General features: G+C 37.8%; 1 protein-coding gene across 8 annotated transcripts in view; it reads left to right on the forward strand.

The window, feature by feature from the left end:
- Positions 1–792: 792 nt before the first annotated feature.
- The window catches only part of pard3ab (par-3 family cell polarity regulator alpha, b), a 160713-nt gene continuing 144121 nt past the window's right edge, over positions 793–17384 (forward strand). For 6 of the 8 annotated variants that reach the window (XM_077524867.1, XM_077524879.1, XM_077524886.1 and 3 more), the window contains exon 1: positions 793–1244. In XM_077524867.1, the coding sequence (XP_077380993.1) occupies positions 1125–1244 (120 nt within the window). In that variant the 5' untranslated portion in view covers positions 793–1124. The remainder of the gene's footprint in view (positions 1245–17384) is intronic. The other 2 variants (XR_013284013.1, XM_077524904.1) reach the window with 1 other exon arrangement.

Raw genomic sequence — 17384 nt, forward strand, 5'->3', positions numbered from 1 at the left:
ATGTAATTTTTTGGAGCTTTTTTTTTTTTTTTTTAAACATTTTTTTTAACATTATTTTATAATATTTTCTGTGTCAGCTGTTGTTGATCAATATACCGCACTATTGGTCACCACTGTGAAATGAATCTCTGTACCTAGTCGGAAATGTCTACTGTATATATATATATATATATATATATATATATATATATATATATATATATATATATATATATATATATATATATATATATATATATATATATATATATATATATATATACAGTGTAGCACTAGCTATTTTTGTGGTGCTTATTAAATATGAAAGCTGTAATATAAATAAAGACACGATTAGTTGATATCACACATGCATCATTAACCATGATTAAATTTGAAAAGAAATTAAAAGAGGGGACAACCAATTTGAAACTACATGATAAATCTGATTTTTGTATCACAACTCATATCACGTGTATTATTCTACTGTGCATCATTTCACTTTGTATGCTTTTTACAGAAATTAAATACAATAAATTACAATTCATAATATAATTAAGATACAACAATAATAGGAAAAAATATATGTATTGTGTGCTATGATGTAATATGTATTATATAACTACACTGCACAGTTATAAGTTTGACTTCAATTTTGTTTTTGCTTTTGTTTTTACTCTGCTGTCTGTTGCTAGACAGCTTTGCAATTGAAAATTTGTGATTACTACTGAATAGTTTCTCCTAATAAATCACATTAATTATTTGTTCAACGAATGAGCACATTAGTTGGGCTTAGAAAATTGAGCTTTCCCGAGTTTACTTGAACGCCTCACCAAGAGACCAGGCGGGCACGCGCTGGGAGGCTTCGCGAGCGAGCGCGGGAAGGAAAGAAGGAGAAGGAGAATAGACACAGCGAGCTCCACTAAACAGGTGGTCGGAAAGAGAGCGCGCGAGAGACAGACAGCAAGCAAGCAAACAATCATGTCGCCCGGCGGGAGTAGAAGCGGAAAGGCGCTTTAGCGAAAGCACCACCGGACGAACCGAGGCGAGATCGCCCCCTCTGCCGCCCACCGCCTCATGCCTCTTGTGGACTTCTTGCGATTCTTCTCGCCCGGCTTGGGAGCATCGAGCGAGCGCGGAAGGAGACCATGAAAGTGACTGTGTGCTTCGGACGGACGCGCGTGGTCGTGCCGTGCGGGGATGGCAACGTTCACGTGTACGCGCTCGTCCAACAGGCCGTCATGAGGTACAAAAAGGCCATTGCGAAGGTAAACGAAGTCATCGTCTTCTTGCTGTTGTTTTTAGCATGTTAGCACGCACGGCTAGCTCGAGCCTACTTGTTGCTGCTAGGACGCGGAGGGAGGTGGGAGGGTGTGCTCGTGCTCGTGCTCGTGCTCGTGCGCACACAACATGGCGCAAACTTGGAGCAATCCGATTTTTTTTTTGCCAAGTTTCCAATACGCACACTCATCGTGATTCCTCTGTGCATGTGTGATCAATCACAACATCCCTACAAAAGAAACAAACAACCGAAAAAGGGCGAGATAGTCTGCAGCTTTGTTGTTGTTGTTAGCCCCTTACTTAGCATGTTTGCATCAGGAGGACCATGCACGCGCATTTTTGCTGGTGTCGATCCATTGAACTTTTGGGTATCAAACAGGGAGTGAGAGATGCGAGCCCAAGAGTCTTCCACAAGGAGAGGGGGAGAAAAAACACAGGGACACCGGGAGAAATCAAACGCTTTTGACATCTGAAGTATTTGCATATGTTATTATTATTCTTATCCTTATGTCAAAGAAAGTACACTATGTTGTATGAACGTAATAAACTACTAAGAGAATACAAAATCATTTCTGCAAGAAACAAAAACATTTTGTACTGTTAATGCTGCAATAGGGCTGGGCAATAAATCAGATTAATTTGATACATCGTCATTTTAAAAATTGAATCGTTGAAAATTTGCAAAATCCATTTTTGCATCGATTACTTAGGTAATCGCCCTCGCACATTCCCCAGGAGACAGTTTTACTCACATGATCAAAGTAAACATTTTCTTTTTCCTATAAGATTAATGGCAGCCTAAGCAAGACATGATTTGCTGCTGGTGTTCTTGACTTTTTTGGATCTATCAGGAATGTTTTGAATGCAGTCGGTGGTGAATGTTGGCCTTACTTGAGAAGAGTGGGAGAGCCTTCCAGGTGGTGCTAGCCAATTGGCATCAGTCGCAGTGTGTGCACCATTTTGCATCTCAAGGTAGCTGGCATCGTTCTAAGAACTATTAGATCCACTTGGGAATTTTGGGCTCGCAAGGGAAGCTTAGGTTAGCATGTTAGCCAGTAAGAAGTATTGGACTCTCATGGAACATGTGTAAGAAGCTTCCTGAAGATGCTCACTGGCTAGCATCTTTGCGGTGTAAACAAACTTGAAGAACATCCTGCAGCTGCAGTTAATGATGATCATCATTATTGTAGTTATAAATATTATATTGTGAAGTCATCTCCAAATGTTGACTCACTAGCTCCAAATTACAACGTTTGTTCTGATGACTTCATATATTATTTTTATAGTCAAGTTGTCAAACTATGACTGAATAAAGTAAAATAAGTTTTATAGTTTCAAGATAATGGTCAGGAAGTTGTGGAAAAAGTTATTATTACTGTAAATTAGGGGTGTGAATTGCCTAGTACCTGACGATTCGATTCGTATCACGATTCACAGGTCACGATTCGATTCGATACCGATTAATCCCGATACGAATTTATAAGTCGATTGTTGCGATTTTTTTTCATTCAAATTTAGAAAATACTAATCAGTAAGCTTGTAGAGTGTAAGATTTATATGAAAATGTATTATTTATTTATCTGAAATTTCAGTCTTATAGAGGTTGTAATCTGTTTCATGTTTGAACAGCATTAAAATAAAATATTAAGGCTTAATGTTCCGTTCATATAACATTCTTCCATGCTCAAGGTGTGAATCCTAAAAAAAATAAATAAAAAAAATCGATTCTGCCGATTATTGAATCGATTCGAGAATCGCGCGATGTAGTATCGTGATATATCGCCGAATCGATTTTTTTTAAACACCCCTACTGTAAATGATGACCGACAAGCTCATAAAAATGATGTAACTAAAAATAAGAAGTGTTAAGATAATTTTGTATCTCAAAATGATGACCAGCAGCGACCCAATAAAACATTTAGACTTTAGGGTTAAAACTTGTGTTTTGGTGTCAGAGTAGGATTTCAAATTACACATTAGAGGAGGTAATAGTTAATTAAGAGGGTGTGTGCGTGTCATTAAATCCCACTTGGGTGGGAGAAAAGTGAGTTTTTTTGTTTTTTTTTTGGCTCCAGGCGGGTCATGCCTGCCTTGTACGCTTGCAAAGACTCTGTGTCTGCCGGTGGGCACAGCTCGTTGACTGGGGCAGGTGCGCCTACTGTACCGCTATTTATGTTTACTGCTGTTTTCCCACTAAACACCCAGTTAACTATTTCATTGCCACACTACACCCCTTTCACGACTTTGTAAGCCACATTTATCAGCTCTTTTATCACAAAAAGCCAACGAAAGAAACCGATGCTTGGCGTGTTAACAAGGCTAATCTATGCTAACCGCTAAGCTAACAGCAAGTTGATGGGGTTTGTTAAAAGGAACTAGAAAAGTAGGCATGCTTTAGAAAATGTAATTTTTATATACGGCACCTCTAACCACTTTTTTTTTTTTTATATCGCTGAATTTTTAAAAATATGATATAAACGTGTCAATTTCAAGGTTGAATTAGTAAAACTAGCATGAAAAGTTTATGGACTGACCTGAAGTGATGCAGCAGATATGTATGTGGCCACAGAAATTCGGTTGGGAAATTGCAACGATGGATAGATGTTGCCATCTAGAGGTGGGGGTCTGAAGCGCACTTGTATCTCAAGCCTGTAAATCGGCCAAGTGGAGCCTCAAATTTCAAGTTGAATTCTTTCTCAAAGAAAAGTCTTGTATTTTGAGGCACCACTGTATACAAATTGTCCATCGGTGTGATTTGTTGTTAGTCTATGCTTTTTAGTTGACTTGACAAGTTACCAGACCTTTGAATGTCTAAATGTGTTCTGCCATTGATGCTTGTTTGTCCATATGTACCCTTTGATTGGCCGGCGACCAGTTCAGGGTATACCGACCTCTTGCCCAAAAGTCATCTTGGGTAGACTCCAGCTCACCTGACAGCGACCTTAATGAGGATAAGGGCTGTCGCAAACGTACGGATGAATACGTCAACTTGACGTCAAATTGGCTTTTATTTCAAAGTGACAAATTCCACGGCACATGTTCAGACACTTTTATCTATCGGTCACATCTTATCAGATCAACTTCTGTTTATGCGGGGGATTGTTACATTACATGTTCTTCCCTTTGATCCAGAGGAAACTTTTACTTAAAAGATTTTGCCTGGCAGGCACAGTTTGTTTACTTTGCACTTTATGATTTGACAACAAAGCAGAAACAGTGACACATTTTCTGTCTGTCATAGGGATGGATAGAAAGAGGCTAAAAGAGTGGAATTATTTTCACATTGTTTTGTGTTTGACACGAAAGGAATCCGGTGGAAGGCATTCAAGGGAATCAATCATATTGTTGCGCGGAACATTTTCATCGACATGCTGCCCATTTATACATTGCGAAAGCAGTCCTTTTTCCATTCTAGGGAAAGACCGATTATTAGGCTGATTATTTGTGCCGATATTTAGCACAAAACCAGACCGCCATTAAGAGTTCAATTTAAAACTGAGTAAACTTTAAGCAAGTATTCATAAAAATATCCTTAAAGGCATTTCAGCAAAGTTAATCGTTTTGTTTTTTTTAAATGTGTTTTGACGCTTGTATTTTCCCTTTGACTGCAATTGAATACTGGCTCCAAATATCGGTTATCAGCCTCCTTTGACTACTAATAAATTGGTATCAGACCTGGAGGAAAAAAAAAAAAAACATGGGCTGATCTCTAATCCATACTCAAGCTTTTGACTTCCAAGCCAAACTATGAATATTTTGCCTTGATTCACCTGTACAACTGCACAATAAAAGACCGTGGACCGTTTTCTGAAGTCAATTACTGCCAGCCATTTTAGACATTTTGATTGATTTTCAAGACCCCAAAAATACAGTGCTCTGTGACAGTATAAACACCAATCCACCTACCAAAAGAAAGTTTGTTGCTAGCTTTTCTCACCAAAAACATCAGCTTCTGACCAAAAAGCAGAGGAATAAAAAGCATTTTGTAAAAAGAAACATCAAGCACAACAGGGATGCTGTTATGTTTTGTCTTTCTGACACCTCAAACAACAAAAGCAAGACTGAGAAAAATGGCTTTTGATGGCAAAATAGTCATTTAACTACCGATAAATGACTAAGAATTGCACCCTGAGTGCAATATGTGACTATGGCTCAAGTTTTTTTACAAATTTTATTTAATTTTTTTTATATAGTGTAAATTAGGGCGATATGACAATATAGAGAATGATATCATAGAGACGAAAAAAAATTGTAGCGTGAACTTCTCTCCTATCATTTGTCATCACCTTTCCTCTTTTTGGCAAGTATACCATATCTTCCATATGATTATGGCAATGGTGAATGATGTGAGTGACAGAAGTAGCTTAATTTACTGGAGATTTTTTTTAACTTAAAATGCTAGTACCACGAACTCCTTATTGAACAGCAAGCCATGGAAGTGATATATCCTCAGATACAAAATTAAATTAACAGGGGAAAATTAATAACGGGGTCGGTTAACGCACGTAATGAAAACTATCATTTTCTGTTGACTATATTGGGAATAAATTAACAGTCAACCCGTAAGTGCCTAAGTTTGAGATAAATGTGTTATATTTCTTTCCTTCAATGAAAAGCGGAACTCCACTGCCTCATCTTGATGAACTCAAAAGCTGTGTTGTCTCCAATCAAGCGCTGCAAGTTGCAACACAGCCATCTACAGGGACCTGTTAGTCATTACAGTTGTTTACAACCTTGAAATTCACAGATAAGATCCCCTTCCAAGTTCCAGGCCCAGAAAAACTGAACCGGTGGCGGTAAACGAATGGATTCCAGTTGATGAATAGAAACATATGGGGTAGCAAAGGCTCGTGTTTTGATCACTGGTAAACTTTTCCCCATTATCAGTTCTGCCGCAGTTGTAATTTAATGCTGGTTAAAACAGCTAAAACAAAACAAACAAAAAAAAAACTTTCAAATCAATGCTTGTTTGGCATCAGGAGGAATAAAGGTTTGGCTTGGATTATTGGTTTTGAACATATAATCATAAACACATTACAAGTGTAAAATACAAGTAGGAAAAAAAATGGTCAACAATAAAGCAAACCCAAAATGGAAACAAACTAAAGAGCAAACCATGTTTTGAATAATGTGATTATTATTTGCTTTTTTGTAGCCTGAGAGAAAAAATCTTGTTCGGTGGGAAGAAAATCCAGCACTTTTATTTTCAGGTCATATTATCTAGCCTTTATTATTATTATTATTATTATTATTATTATTATTATTATTATTATTATTATTATTATTTAAATGCAGTGGAATCTCAAGTTATGAACTTAAATTTGTTCTGTGAGCTTGTTTCCTGAAGCATTCATAAATCAAGGTAATGTTTCTCATTTAAATGAATGGACATGAAAAATAATCCATTCCGGTGTGTGCTTAAAAATGAATATAATGCAATATAGTAGGGATGCACAATTTATCAGAAAAATATCGATATTCAATATTGGCCCATGCAATATGCGTATCGTTAAGACATGCAATAAGTTTCATATGGAATTTTATGCTTTTTTTAAATTTATTTATTTTTTTACTTGACCAGTCAGATGTTAACTAAAATGTGCACTGCCATCCAATAGGTGAACATTATCGAGAGGTAATTAAACTTAATTAACTAAGAAGACATTGAGTTTCGTGTTTGTGTGAGTGTGTAAGTGGAGGAAAAAAAAAAAAAAAGACCACACAGATGCATCAAAGCATAAACCAAGCTTGAGCCCGCAACTGTATAGAATGTGCCACAGACAATCTTGTCGATCTGTCAGCTTTATAAGATCGTCAACACATAAAGTTCTTAACGATCTAATATCGTCATATCGCCCACCCTTACTATTATATAACCTATTGTTGTCTTAATTAAAGAGACGCTACATTTCAATAAATTACATACACACTAATAGCATTTTTTTTTTTGTGACGAAAATGAAATAATTTTCGGACTTGAACTTCAATGCTTATTGCATACAACTAGTTTTCAGCAATGCGCAAAATGGAGATCCATTCACCTGTTCATACGATGGCTGTTCGTATTATGGAAATTCTTCCGTAAATAGAGGTAATTTTTCTACGAACATTTTTTGCGTTACCTGAATTGTTCGTAAAAACGGACATTCGGAAACTCAAGCTTTCCAACTGTACCTTTAGATTCACTTTAAAAGTCTTTGCCTCAATAAATAACGTCCCAATGCGAGTCCCGGTTGTTTTCTGCCACTGTGATGTTTATGCGTAGCGGCTCGTACTGTAACTTCCCCTGTCATTACAGAGGAATGCTTCCTGAGTAAAAAAGGAAAAACGGCGCGCTTGCCTTGACATCCAGAGAAGTCCTCTCATACCTGAGCAATGAGATGGATGAGGGGAAAAAGTGTGGCCATTCCAGCTGGTGTAAAATATGACTCCCTGATGGAAAAGAGCTCCCACACCTCACCACACGCTCGTCACTTTTCGACCGTCGTTCAGAAGAGCTGAAGTCCGCAAGGCCGCGGCGGGATATCAAATGTCGCAATAGTTAATTGGGCTTTCACCGCACAGACGTCTGCTCTGTGGTGGACTTGACATTTTGAGCTACATGATGAAAACTGAGGATATAGCGAGATTATCACATAGATTTGAATTTGGTTTGTTTGTGACAGTATTTCATATTTCCTCAAAGTTTTCATTTTTTGGAGGGGGTCCAAAAAGTTTAACTCTGCATCCTCTTTTCTGTGAAGTTGCAATTTTTACATGAAAAGTTGTTGGGAGAACACTTTCAGCATTTTTCCTCCTCACTAAATTGAGTCGCACATGTAATGCCACGAGAATTACTCAGGATGTCAAAAAACGTTTATTCAAAAGTGATTTACAGTGAACCCCCTCGCGTGGTGGTTTGGGACCAAGCTCTATTGCGAATGGCGGAAAATCACAAGTAAAAATGTTTGATTTCGTTAATGATGATCCCAAATAATTAGAAAAGTGATTTCAAACTCAACTGACGTTAACCTTAAAAGTCTTGTGTTACACAAACCAACTCTACTAAACTTATTTATAGAGCAGACTGTTACATTTAAGTGAAATTTGTGGCACAACCTGCTGTTATTAATCCATGTTGAAGTGTCAATAATGACAAGTTGTAAATCTAAAAGACGAGATATTTCAGACGAGAAAGGAAACATCTGAGGTCTGATTGTTTTTTTGTCTTGAGTCAGTTCCATGAAAGTTTGCGCAATCTGTCACCTGATCCGACCTGGAGTCGTCTGCTGTTACGCGGGATACATGCTGGAGATAAAAGCCGGCTCCTCGTGTGGAGTCGTGCGTTCCGATGACGTTCCGGTTCATTTGGTTGTCACCAGCCAGAGGTTGCCGCTTCCATAACCGGCACAATGCGGGATTAAGAGCTTCCCCGATGATCCCGATGATGCTGACGCTGCTCGGGAGGGAAAATGCACCTTGAAAAATATGACATGGCCCTGTAGAGATGTATCTTGAACGCCTCTGCAGAACGTAAATAGTTTTACAGTAAAAGTTGAAAGAATGCGACTGGACTGTTGTTGAGGACATTTACAGATGACTATGTATGACCTGGGAGACTGAGAATCTGCACAGAATCTAAACAATAATCAGCAAAAGTTCAATGGAAGCGACCCTTCTTAGTTGTTAAACTAGATCAAGTGTGGAGCAGCAAAAAAAAAAAAAAAAAAAAATTCAAATAGTAATTATACAAAAAAATAGCACGTTTACGCACAAGTCGATCAAAATCTCAAATTCTAGGGGCAAATTGCCACTATTTCAGGGCAGTCAAGAGCCTTACTTCCACTTTTGTGGATTATGATGACCTGTGTGTATTTCTATGGATTTTGAGAGTGGTGAATTAATGTTTCCAGGTCATTATGTCATCATATGAGGCCATATAGTGACAAATAATGGCAGCTATAAAAAGCTTTCATTACCAGCTTTAATTTGCCATGTGACTTGATGAGGTTTATTGGCAATTCATTTTCCACTTTGTCACTGATAAAATTAACCTGAGGCCTTCCCATGTAGGTAGAGCTTGATTGCCACCAAAAAGGAACCAGCTGAGCAGCTTGCTTCCTTCTAGGTGTTAGAAAACCTAGTAAATAAAAAATGTATTTGAATTTTGAGTTAGGCATATTTGACCTTGTCGTTCAACCTAGACCTTTATGTTTTGACTAGTGATAGACCGATATGGCTTCTTCAAGGTCGATACTGATACCGATTATTAGTAGTCAAGGAGAACGATAACCGATATTTCAAGCCGATATTTATTTGCTGTAGAAGAGAAAATATTAGTGTAAAAATTCAAAAGTACTTTTTCTTTCAATTTTAAACAATATTGACAGCTTTGTTTAAAAAATATATTTTAAAAAAATGCAGGGAGTTTCAACATTTATTTATTTATTTTTTAACTTTTTGTAGTGAATTCCCAGTGTCAGCATCATTATTTATAAAGTGGAAATTGAAATATAAATCCATGAATGAAAAGTTCCTGTATTTCACTGTGCAAAAAATGAATGCAAACGTAGCAAATTTGGGGTTTTCAACAGGATTCATAAAAAGTTTCAAAAGATTTTTGCAGAAGGTTTAAAATGATCATAATGTGTTCAAAATACCCGCTTTATTGGCTGTCAGATTGGTCAAAAGGCCGATACCGATATTTGTGAAACTGCCAAATATCGGCACCGATAATCGGCCCGGCCGATAATCGGTCTATCCCTAGTTTTGACCTGGGAGAACATCTGAAAAAAAAAAAAAACATGGTGACAATTAAGTGTTTGGCTGCTTTGTTTGGGAACGTTGTGGACAAGCCTTTTCGAGTACTACTACTACCTTGCCTTTACACTTTATATGGGTGTCGTTGTCAAACCCCAACGTGTTTCCTCGTCCCGTTTTATCAACCAATGACACTCCAGTACTGTCCCCTCACATAAAACCTTCTCTTTGAGGGCAACACACGCCGCCTAACTCTGGTTTTATGTGTCAGTGCCAGAGGCTAGACGACTGTACAGCACGTGGGAGGCATGACCTGAGTTTAACTGCATTGTAAAATGACTGAATTGTATTTGAAGGACACTAGGAATAGCCATTGTAAAGGACAACTGTGCAGAGTAACATACTGACCTCAAGTTAGCCTCTGCTTGTACAATTGTAAAAGTCTGCCACTGTTTTGGAAACAAGCCCGCACATAACAGTAAAATGTGTTGTGTAATGCTCACTATGACCACAAAACTCAGCTTCTTACAATGCTTTGACCTAAATTGTTATGTAGGCCCGTATTTTTAAAGTCTAGGCACTATTAACACCTTCAGTCCATTAGCCCCCAACTTTCCAGGTGGCACGATTAGGAAATGGCCTCTTCAAACAAAAATGAGCGATGTGTTTTTAAATTTGTGCATGAGTCCACTTTTTCATGCATCATTATGGTTGACATGTTTTCCAAATTTTAGGAAACTTTATGTTTCTACTTTGCAGAGTGCGCAGTAGAGTGTAAAATGGTTGCTACAAACCAAAATGGCACACTTTGTGTTTGATTTTGTAACTTCTGTGAGACTTTTTTTTTTGTCCTGTTGTAATAGACATGTGGTAGACAATTTAATGTCGATGTCTTTAATTAATTAACTCATTCAAACCCAAAAACGTCTAAATACGTTTTTTTTAATACTTTGTCCCTTATTCCCAAAAACATATTTCTATGTTTTAAAAAAAAATAAAAATTATTATTTTTTTTCTAACCTGAAGCGGTCACTTGAAGCAATGTTAGTTATTACAAAAAAACGGTCAGCAGGTGACAGCAGAGTATAAGAGATCAGGCGGGGCCATGTTGCAACAAGCTATTTTTCCCATTGTTTTCAACAGATTTGTGAATCATGATTTAACTTTGCTATATTCTAATGCTAATTGCTGAAAACGGAAACAGATACAAATATACTTTTTTTATTCCTGATGAAAGAAGAGACTAATCTTTCTTTTGGTAGGTTCCATGTTTTTATAGCAATAGAACACAATAATGTAAAATCAGTCAAAATCCAGTAGAACAGTGAAGGGGGTTGCTTCAGTGAAAATGGCTGCGAGTGAACGAGTTAAAAATAAATTAATAAAAAATAGCTTTACTGTAGTGGTATGTAATGGCTGCTTTAAATCAAAATGGCTAACTTCTTGTTAAATTTCAGGCATGGGTTCTATAGACTTTATTATTATTATTAGTATTATTATTTATTTAACTCAGTCATCATATGAAGCTTCTTGAACCTATGAGCTACTGTTCATGTTTATGTACGAATATGGATTCAGCCTGAGGAGGGTGAAGGAGGTGCGAAGCAGATGAGTAATGAAGTTGAAGTCTGCTCTGCCCGCGGGCCAATCATCAGCAGGCGGTCAAAGGAAGCACTGTGCTCTATATTTAGCCCACAAAGCCTCATCATCCTAAGTAGAAACAGTCATCATTAATCTACGCTCACAAATCAGCCCCCGCCGCCGCCGATGCTTTTTAAAAATTGATATACAAGAGGTTACCACGGCGACCGATAATTGTGCTTTTGGAGTCTTTGTGCCATTGAACCGACACATTCGTCACATGGCTGCCGGCAATTAGCAGCTGGGCCCTAAACCGGACGCTCACATTAAACAGTACACCACAATGACCAACTTTTTGGAAGCAAAAGACTGCTGCTAATCTTCTGTTTGACAAGAAGGAGCACTAAGTGAAGCTGTAGACTAGTTAGCTGAGCTAGCTTTCGAGCATCTTGTATGTAGCAAAACGTTTGTAAATGAAAGATTTTAATTTGTATCATCTATGATTGATGTCCGTCTGTTAGTGATGTTTAATGTGAAGGATCACTATGTCAGATGTACACCGCTATGTTAGGCAATGCTAATCAGCTTGGAGCTGGTATTGACCAACTTGTGAGCAAAGAGTTCTATCTGGGTTGAGTCCGACTGTTGTATATTTGTTTGTAATCTGAAGAAGCTCTCTAAGAAGACGCAGACTGCTACATTACTTAGCCATCTAGCTAGCTAGCTAGCTACCAACAGGTATGGAATAACTTTTTGTGATCAGATATTAGTTTGTGGGATGGGTATTGTCCATTTGTTTGTAACATTTAACAAGGAGGAACACTGAGTGAGCATTCAGTTCCATAAATATTGGGACATAAACACAGTTCTCATCTTTTTGGCTCTAAAACACGATGGATTGGGACTGAAACTAAGGAATTGTGCTTTAACTGCAGAATTTAAGATCATTTATCTATTTGAAGGATCAGATGAACTACCGTTGTCAGATGATTAACAACCTTTTGTAGAATAAAAATTTGTATAATCCCTCTCACCTTTTAAGGGAGCAAGATTGATGGGACAAATGAACAATCATAAATAATACTATGACTTTCTAATACGTGGTTGCGAATCTTTTGCATTCAATTACAACTTGAAGTGTGGAATGCATCAATGACATAAACAGACTAGGGCTGGGTAGTAAATCAAATTAATTTAATTCATCATTTCAAAATGATAAATTGTGATTTGAAACAGTCAAAGCTGGTGTTGATTTATTAAATTCTGTTTGTATTCAAATGTTATTTTGAGTTGTAATTTCGCACAAGTGGCAGAATGCTGGATGGGTTATTTCCAAGACGTGCTTGCAATAGTTACTAATTACTTAATTGCGGCATTAGCTATTAATCTTAAATTGTCATTAAAGCTGATTTAAAATCAGTTTAATTTATTGTTGTCTGAAGATTTTGCACATTCATTTAAAAAAAAAATCAAAATATCTTTAAATAAATGTTTGTTGGATTTATTCAGTTGAAATTGCAATCGTCCTAAAAAATGACTTATTTTTTGGCCATATCGCCCAGACCCTAAATTTCATCCCTAATGATGCTCTGTCAGTCCTCCACTGCAACTGGCGAATTTTCCATTCAGTTTTGTCTTTAGGTCAGGTGTTTGACGTGGATATTGCATAACATTCTACTACTTTACCTTAAAAAATTGTTTCCTTTTGCTGGATGCTTTTTGTTATTTATTAGGGGTGTTAAAAAAAAATCGATTCGGCGATATATCGCGATACTACATCGCGCGATTCTCGAATCGATTCAATAATAGGCAAAATCGATTTTTTTTTTTTTTTTTTTTTTTTTTTTTTTTTTTTTTTAGGATTCACACCTTAAGCATGGAAGAATGTTATATGAACGGAACATTAAGCCTTAATATTTTATTTTAATGCTGTTTAAACATGAAACAGATTACAACCTCTATAAGACTGAAATTTCAGATGAATAAATAATACATTTTCATATAAATCTTACACTCTACAAACTTACTGATTAGTATTTTCTAAATTTGAATGAAAAAAAATCGCAACAATCGACTTATAAATTCGTATCGGGATTAATCGGTATCGAATCGAATCGTGACCTGTGAATCGTGATACGAATCGAATCGTCAGGTACTAGGCAATTCACACCCCTATTATTTATCCATCTACTCTGCACTGTGAACCGCCATCACTTCAGAATTCATCCTGCTCTTTTTGTCAACAGTCACAACATCAACAAATACAAAGGGAAGCATTTCCTGTGGTAGCCATTAGGGGTGTGAATTGCCTAGTACCTGACGATTCGATTCGTATCACGATTCACAGGTCACGATTCGATTCGATACCGATTAATCCCGATACGAATTTATAAGTCGATTGTTGCGATTTTTTTCATTCAAATTTAGAAAATACTAATCAGTAAGCTTGTAGAGTGTAAGATTTATATGAAAATGTATTATTTATTTATCTGAAATTTCAGTCTTATAGAGGTTGTAATCTGTTTCATGTTTGAACAGGATTAAAATAAAATATTAAGGCTTAATGTTCCGTTCATATAACATTCTTCCATGCTCAAGGTGTGAATCCTAAAAAAATAAATTAAAAAAATCGATTCTGCCGATTATTGAATCGATTCGAGAATCGCGCGATGTAGTATCGCGATATATCGCCGAATCGATTTGTTTTTGTTTTTTTTAACACCCCTAGTAGCCATGCATGCCCACTCAGCCAATTGTCCCATTGCTTTTGGTCCTTTAAAAAGTGGGAGGCACACTGTTGTAATTTATACACCGATCACCTGATTTGGACGTAATTACTAGGGGTGTCACGATTCGCCAACTCCACGATTCGATTTAAATTTCGATTTTGGGGTCACGATTCGATTTTTTTTTCGATTTTTTTTTTTTTTTTTTTTCCGCTCCCCCACTTTATAACACAGAGGCATATGCTTCTGTAGGCTAAGGCTAGTCTATGATCATTGGTTCTATTCATTGTACAGTAAATCTTATTTCAAAAGATCGGCTACATATAGGTGATGCAATTTCCATATTATTTTTGTGTAAATTTATGTAATATATGATAATTGACATTAGGCAGGAATGATCAAATTCAAAGAATTTATTTACAATATAAAGTTAACCGTCTTGTTCTTACTGAAGTGTAAAATAAAAAATAAAAAAACAAAAACAAAAAGTCACAGTGGGTGCCTGCCATCTATTGACTGTTTTTGGTTACAACAGTGTGCTGTGCGTTCCTCTTAAAATAATGTGCAATGTGCAACAACAACAAAAAATATATTGTATCCAAAGTCATGGAACAAATACAGCCTGAACAAACTATATCCCAACATTTACAGTTGCTGGGCATACTGTAGCGTGGTTCAAGTACACTAATTAAATGTTTGAATCCAGCGTTTTCCAAGGCTGCAGGTCTGCTGCTATAAATAGACCTATGGATCTGGCGTTTCGCGCGAGCTGAAGTGTGTGGAAGTTTCACTGTAAATGAGGATGAAATAGTTGGTTGGACCGTTGTTTTCCCACTTCTAGTTGAATTTGATAAATCTAAATCTTTGTGATGCCTGCGTAAATGTCCCGTCATGTTTGTCGTGTTTCCCGTTGTTACGGCTGGCGGCTCGGGCCATTCAGTTTGAATGCGCCAGCGCGACACTCTGATTGGAGGACTGTGCCAGCGCGACACTCCGATTGGACGACTGTGCCAGCGCGACACTCCGATTGGACGACTGTGCCAGCGCGACACTCCGATTGGACGACTGTGCCAGCGCGACGCTATTGTGTATCCGTGTATTATACCCCTATTAGTTATTGTTTCTCCTCCGTTCTGTCAGTTCTGTCAAATGCGGTTATTATTTGTTCACCTTCCACTTTCACTCCCTTGTCAAACCCCTGCCTGAAATTTCAATTAAAACTACTCAGATGTTAAAGTCGACCCGTGTTTATCTACTCTATATTTTCTGTTATTGTGTTACTTCCCTTCCCCTTGACGAGCCGGGCGTAACACCGTGGCCGAGTACAGTACGCGCACATAGCATATCTTGCAACTGTGGTCTTTTTATCGACAACGTGAACGTTGTCGACATAACTCACCGGGAACGCAAAATGTTTCCAAACTGGTGACGAGAGAAGCGGGAGCGGCTTGAAGCACCATTGCTGTGTCTGTCCGCGCTTGCCATCATGACTGCAGGAGAAGTCAGCTAACAAGTGCCGTTAGCTAGTAGCTGAATGGCTGCGTCTCATTTGCTTTCCTGGGAGGTGGCGGTGGCGGCGGGCGCGGGGGGGGGGGCATCGAATCGTGTGTCCTCTCTTCTATTTCGATGCTCGAAATCGTGACGTAATTTCGATCGATTTCGATAAAAAATCGAAATCGTGACACCCTTAGTAATTACCCTTGAATTAAAACCTAAAGTCTGCAGTTCAAGCACATCTTGTTTCATTTCAAATCACTTGGTGTTTGGAAGATGAGATATTTATGGCTCTTACTTGTAGATTGATGCGTTAGTTTAGCCTGAAGCGAGAAACTAGTCTTGAGCAACTTTTTGGAAACAAAGGACATTAATAAGAATTGTTAACATTTGCTTTCACTTTGTACGAAAATTAAGAACATTAACATTTGACATCGTCTTTCCAGTTTAAAAGCAAAAGTGTGACCATTCACTGCAACAGTTTTGGATTTTTGTTGTTATTGTTGTTGTGACGCTTGGTTGCCATGGAGCTCCAGGTGCGTCACACTCCTGTGACGTAGAGAGACAAAAAATGACACAAGACTTGTGTTGTTGTTTTTTTAATTCTGTATTTTTGGAACAAGAGGATTATTTGCGAGTGGCTGGGAACATTTGGTGAATGGACACAGGGCAGAGTGTGGGATTATTTCGTGGAAAGGACTCGGAGCCCTGTCGTTTGTCGTCATGCGACCGCTGGCTGTCAGATTGCAACAACAAATTAGGGGAGGAATGTACATATACGGGCAAAATATTAGAAACAGCTCTCAGTATGTTGTAGTAAAAACATGTTATTCACTGGCAGTGTTGTTGGACATTTTGTTTTGGATGTTATGGGATGGCGTACCTAATGAAGTGGCCAGTTCAGGTTTATATTTACAAGTGCATGGCAGGCCTGTATAGGCAAAAACTGGGGCAAGATGTCCAAGCTGGTGAAGTGCTTTATATACACATGGAAACAAAAATATCCAAAATATTCAAAAAGATCAAATACTGTATACCGCAGAATAGATTATACTGGGTGCCATATAAATTTGCGGCATTATTGTTTGTCACTATGGGATAGAAATGCACAAATGAGTTCAAGCTGTTGTTATGGGTTGTGGTGATTGAATTTTGTGTAAAAGTAAATAAATAAAAAAATCATTTTTTGAATGAAGACCGTGACAACAAAATGTGGAAAAAGTGAAGCACTGAGAATATTTTCCAGATGCACTGTATATATTCTGCATGTGCTATTTAATTACATCTTACGCACTTCTGGTTACATGCAATGTGCATTTTGTTGCCATGATTGACAGCTGCTTTAACAGAACACATCTACACGCTCTACTTCTACTCCCGTTAGCGGCATTCCTGCAGACAAAGCGGGTCAGCGAAAGAAGGACGTTTGTTTGGAGCAAACTGCAGGATTTTCCTGACACGACGGCATGGAAGGGCTGAAGCTGGGAAACAAATAAGTAGGACACTTTAGTCACGGGATCAACCTTTGGAGTTGGGACGAAGGCCGGCGGGGGCGTTGGCGTCTTCAGTCACAACATGTGCGGACCA

This window comes from Festucalex cinctus, chromosome 1, assembly GCF_051991245.1.
Source record: "Festucalex cinctus isolate MCC-2025b chromosome 1, RoL_Fcin_1.0, whole genome shotgun sequence".
In the NCBI taxonomy this organism is placed as follows: Eukaryota; Metazoa; Chordata; class Actinopteri; order Syngnathiformes; family Syngnathidae; genus Festucalex; species Festucalex cinctus.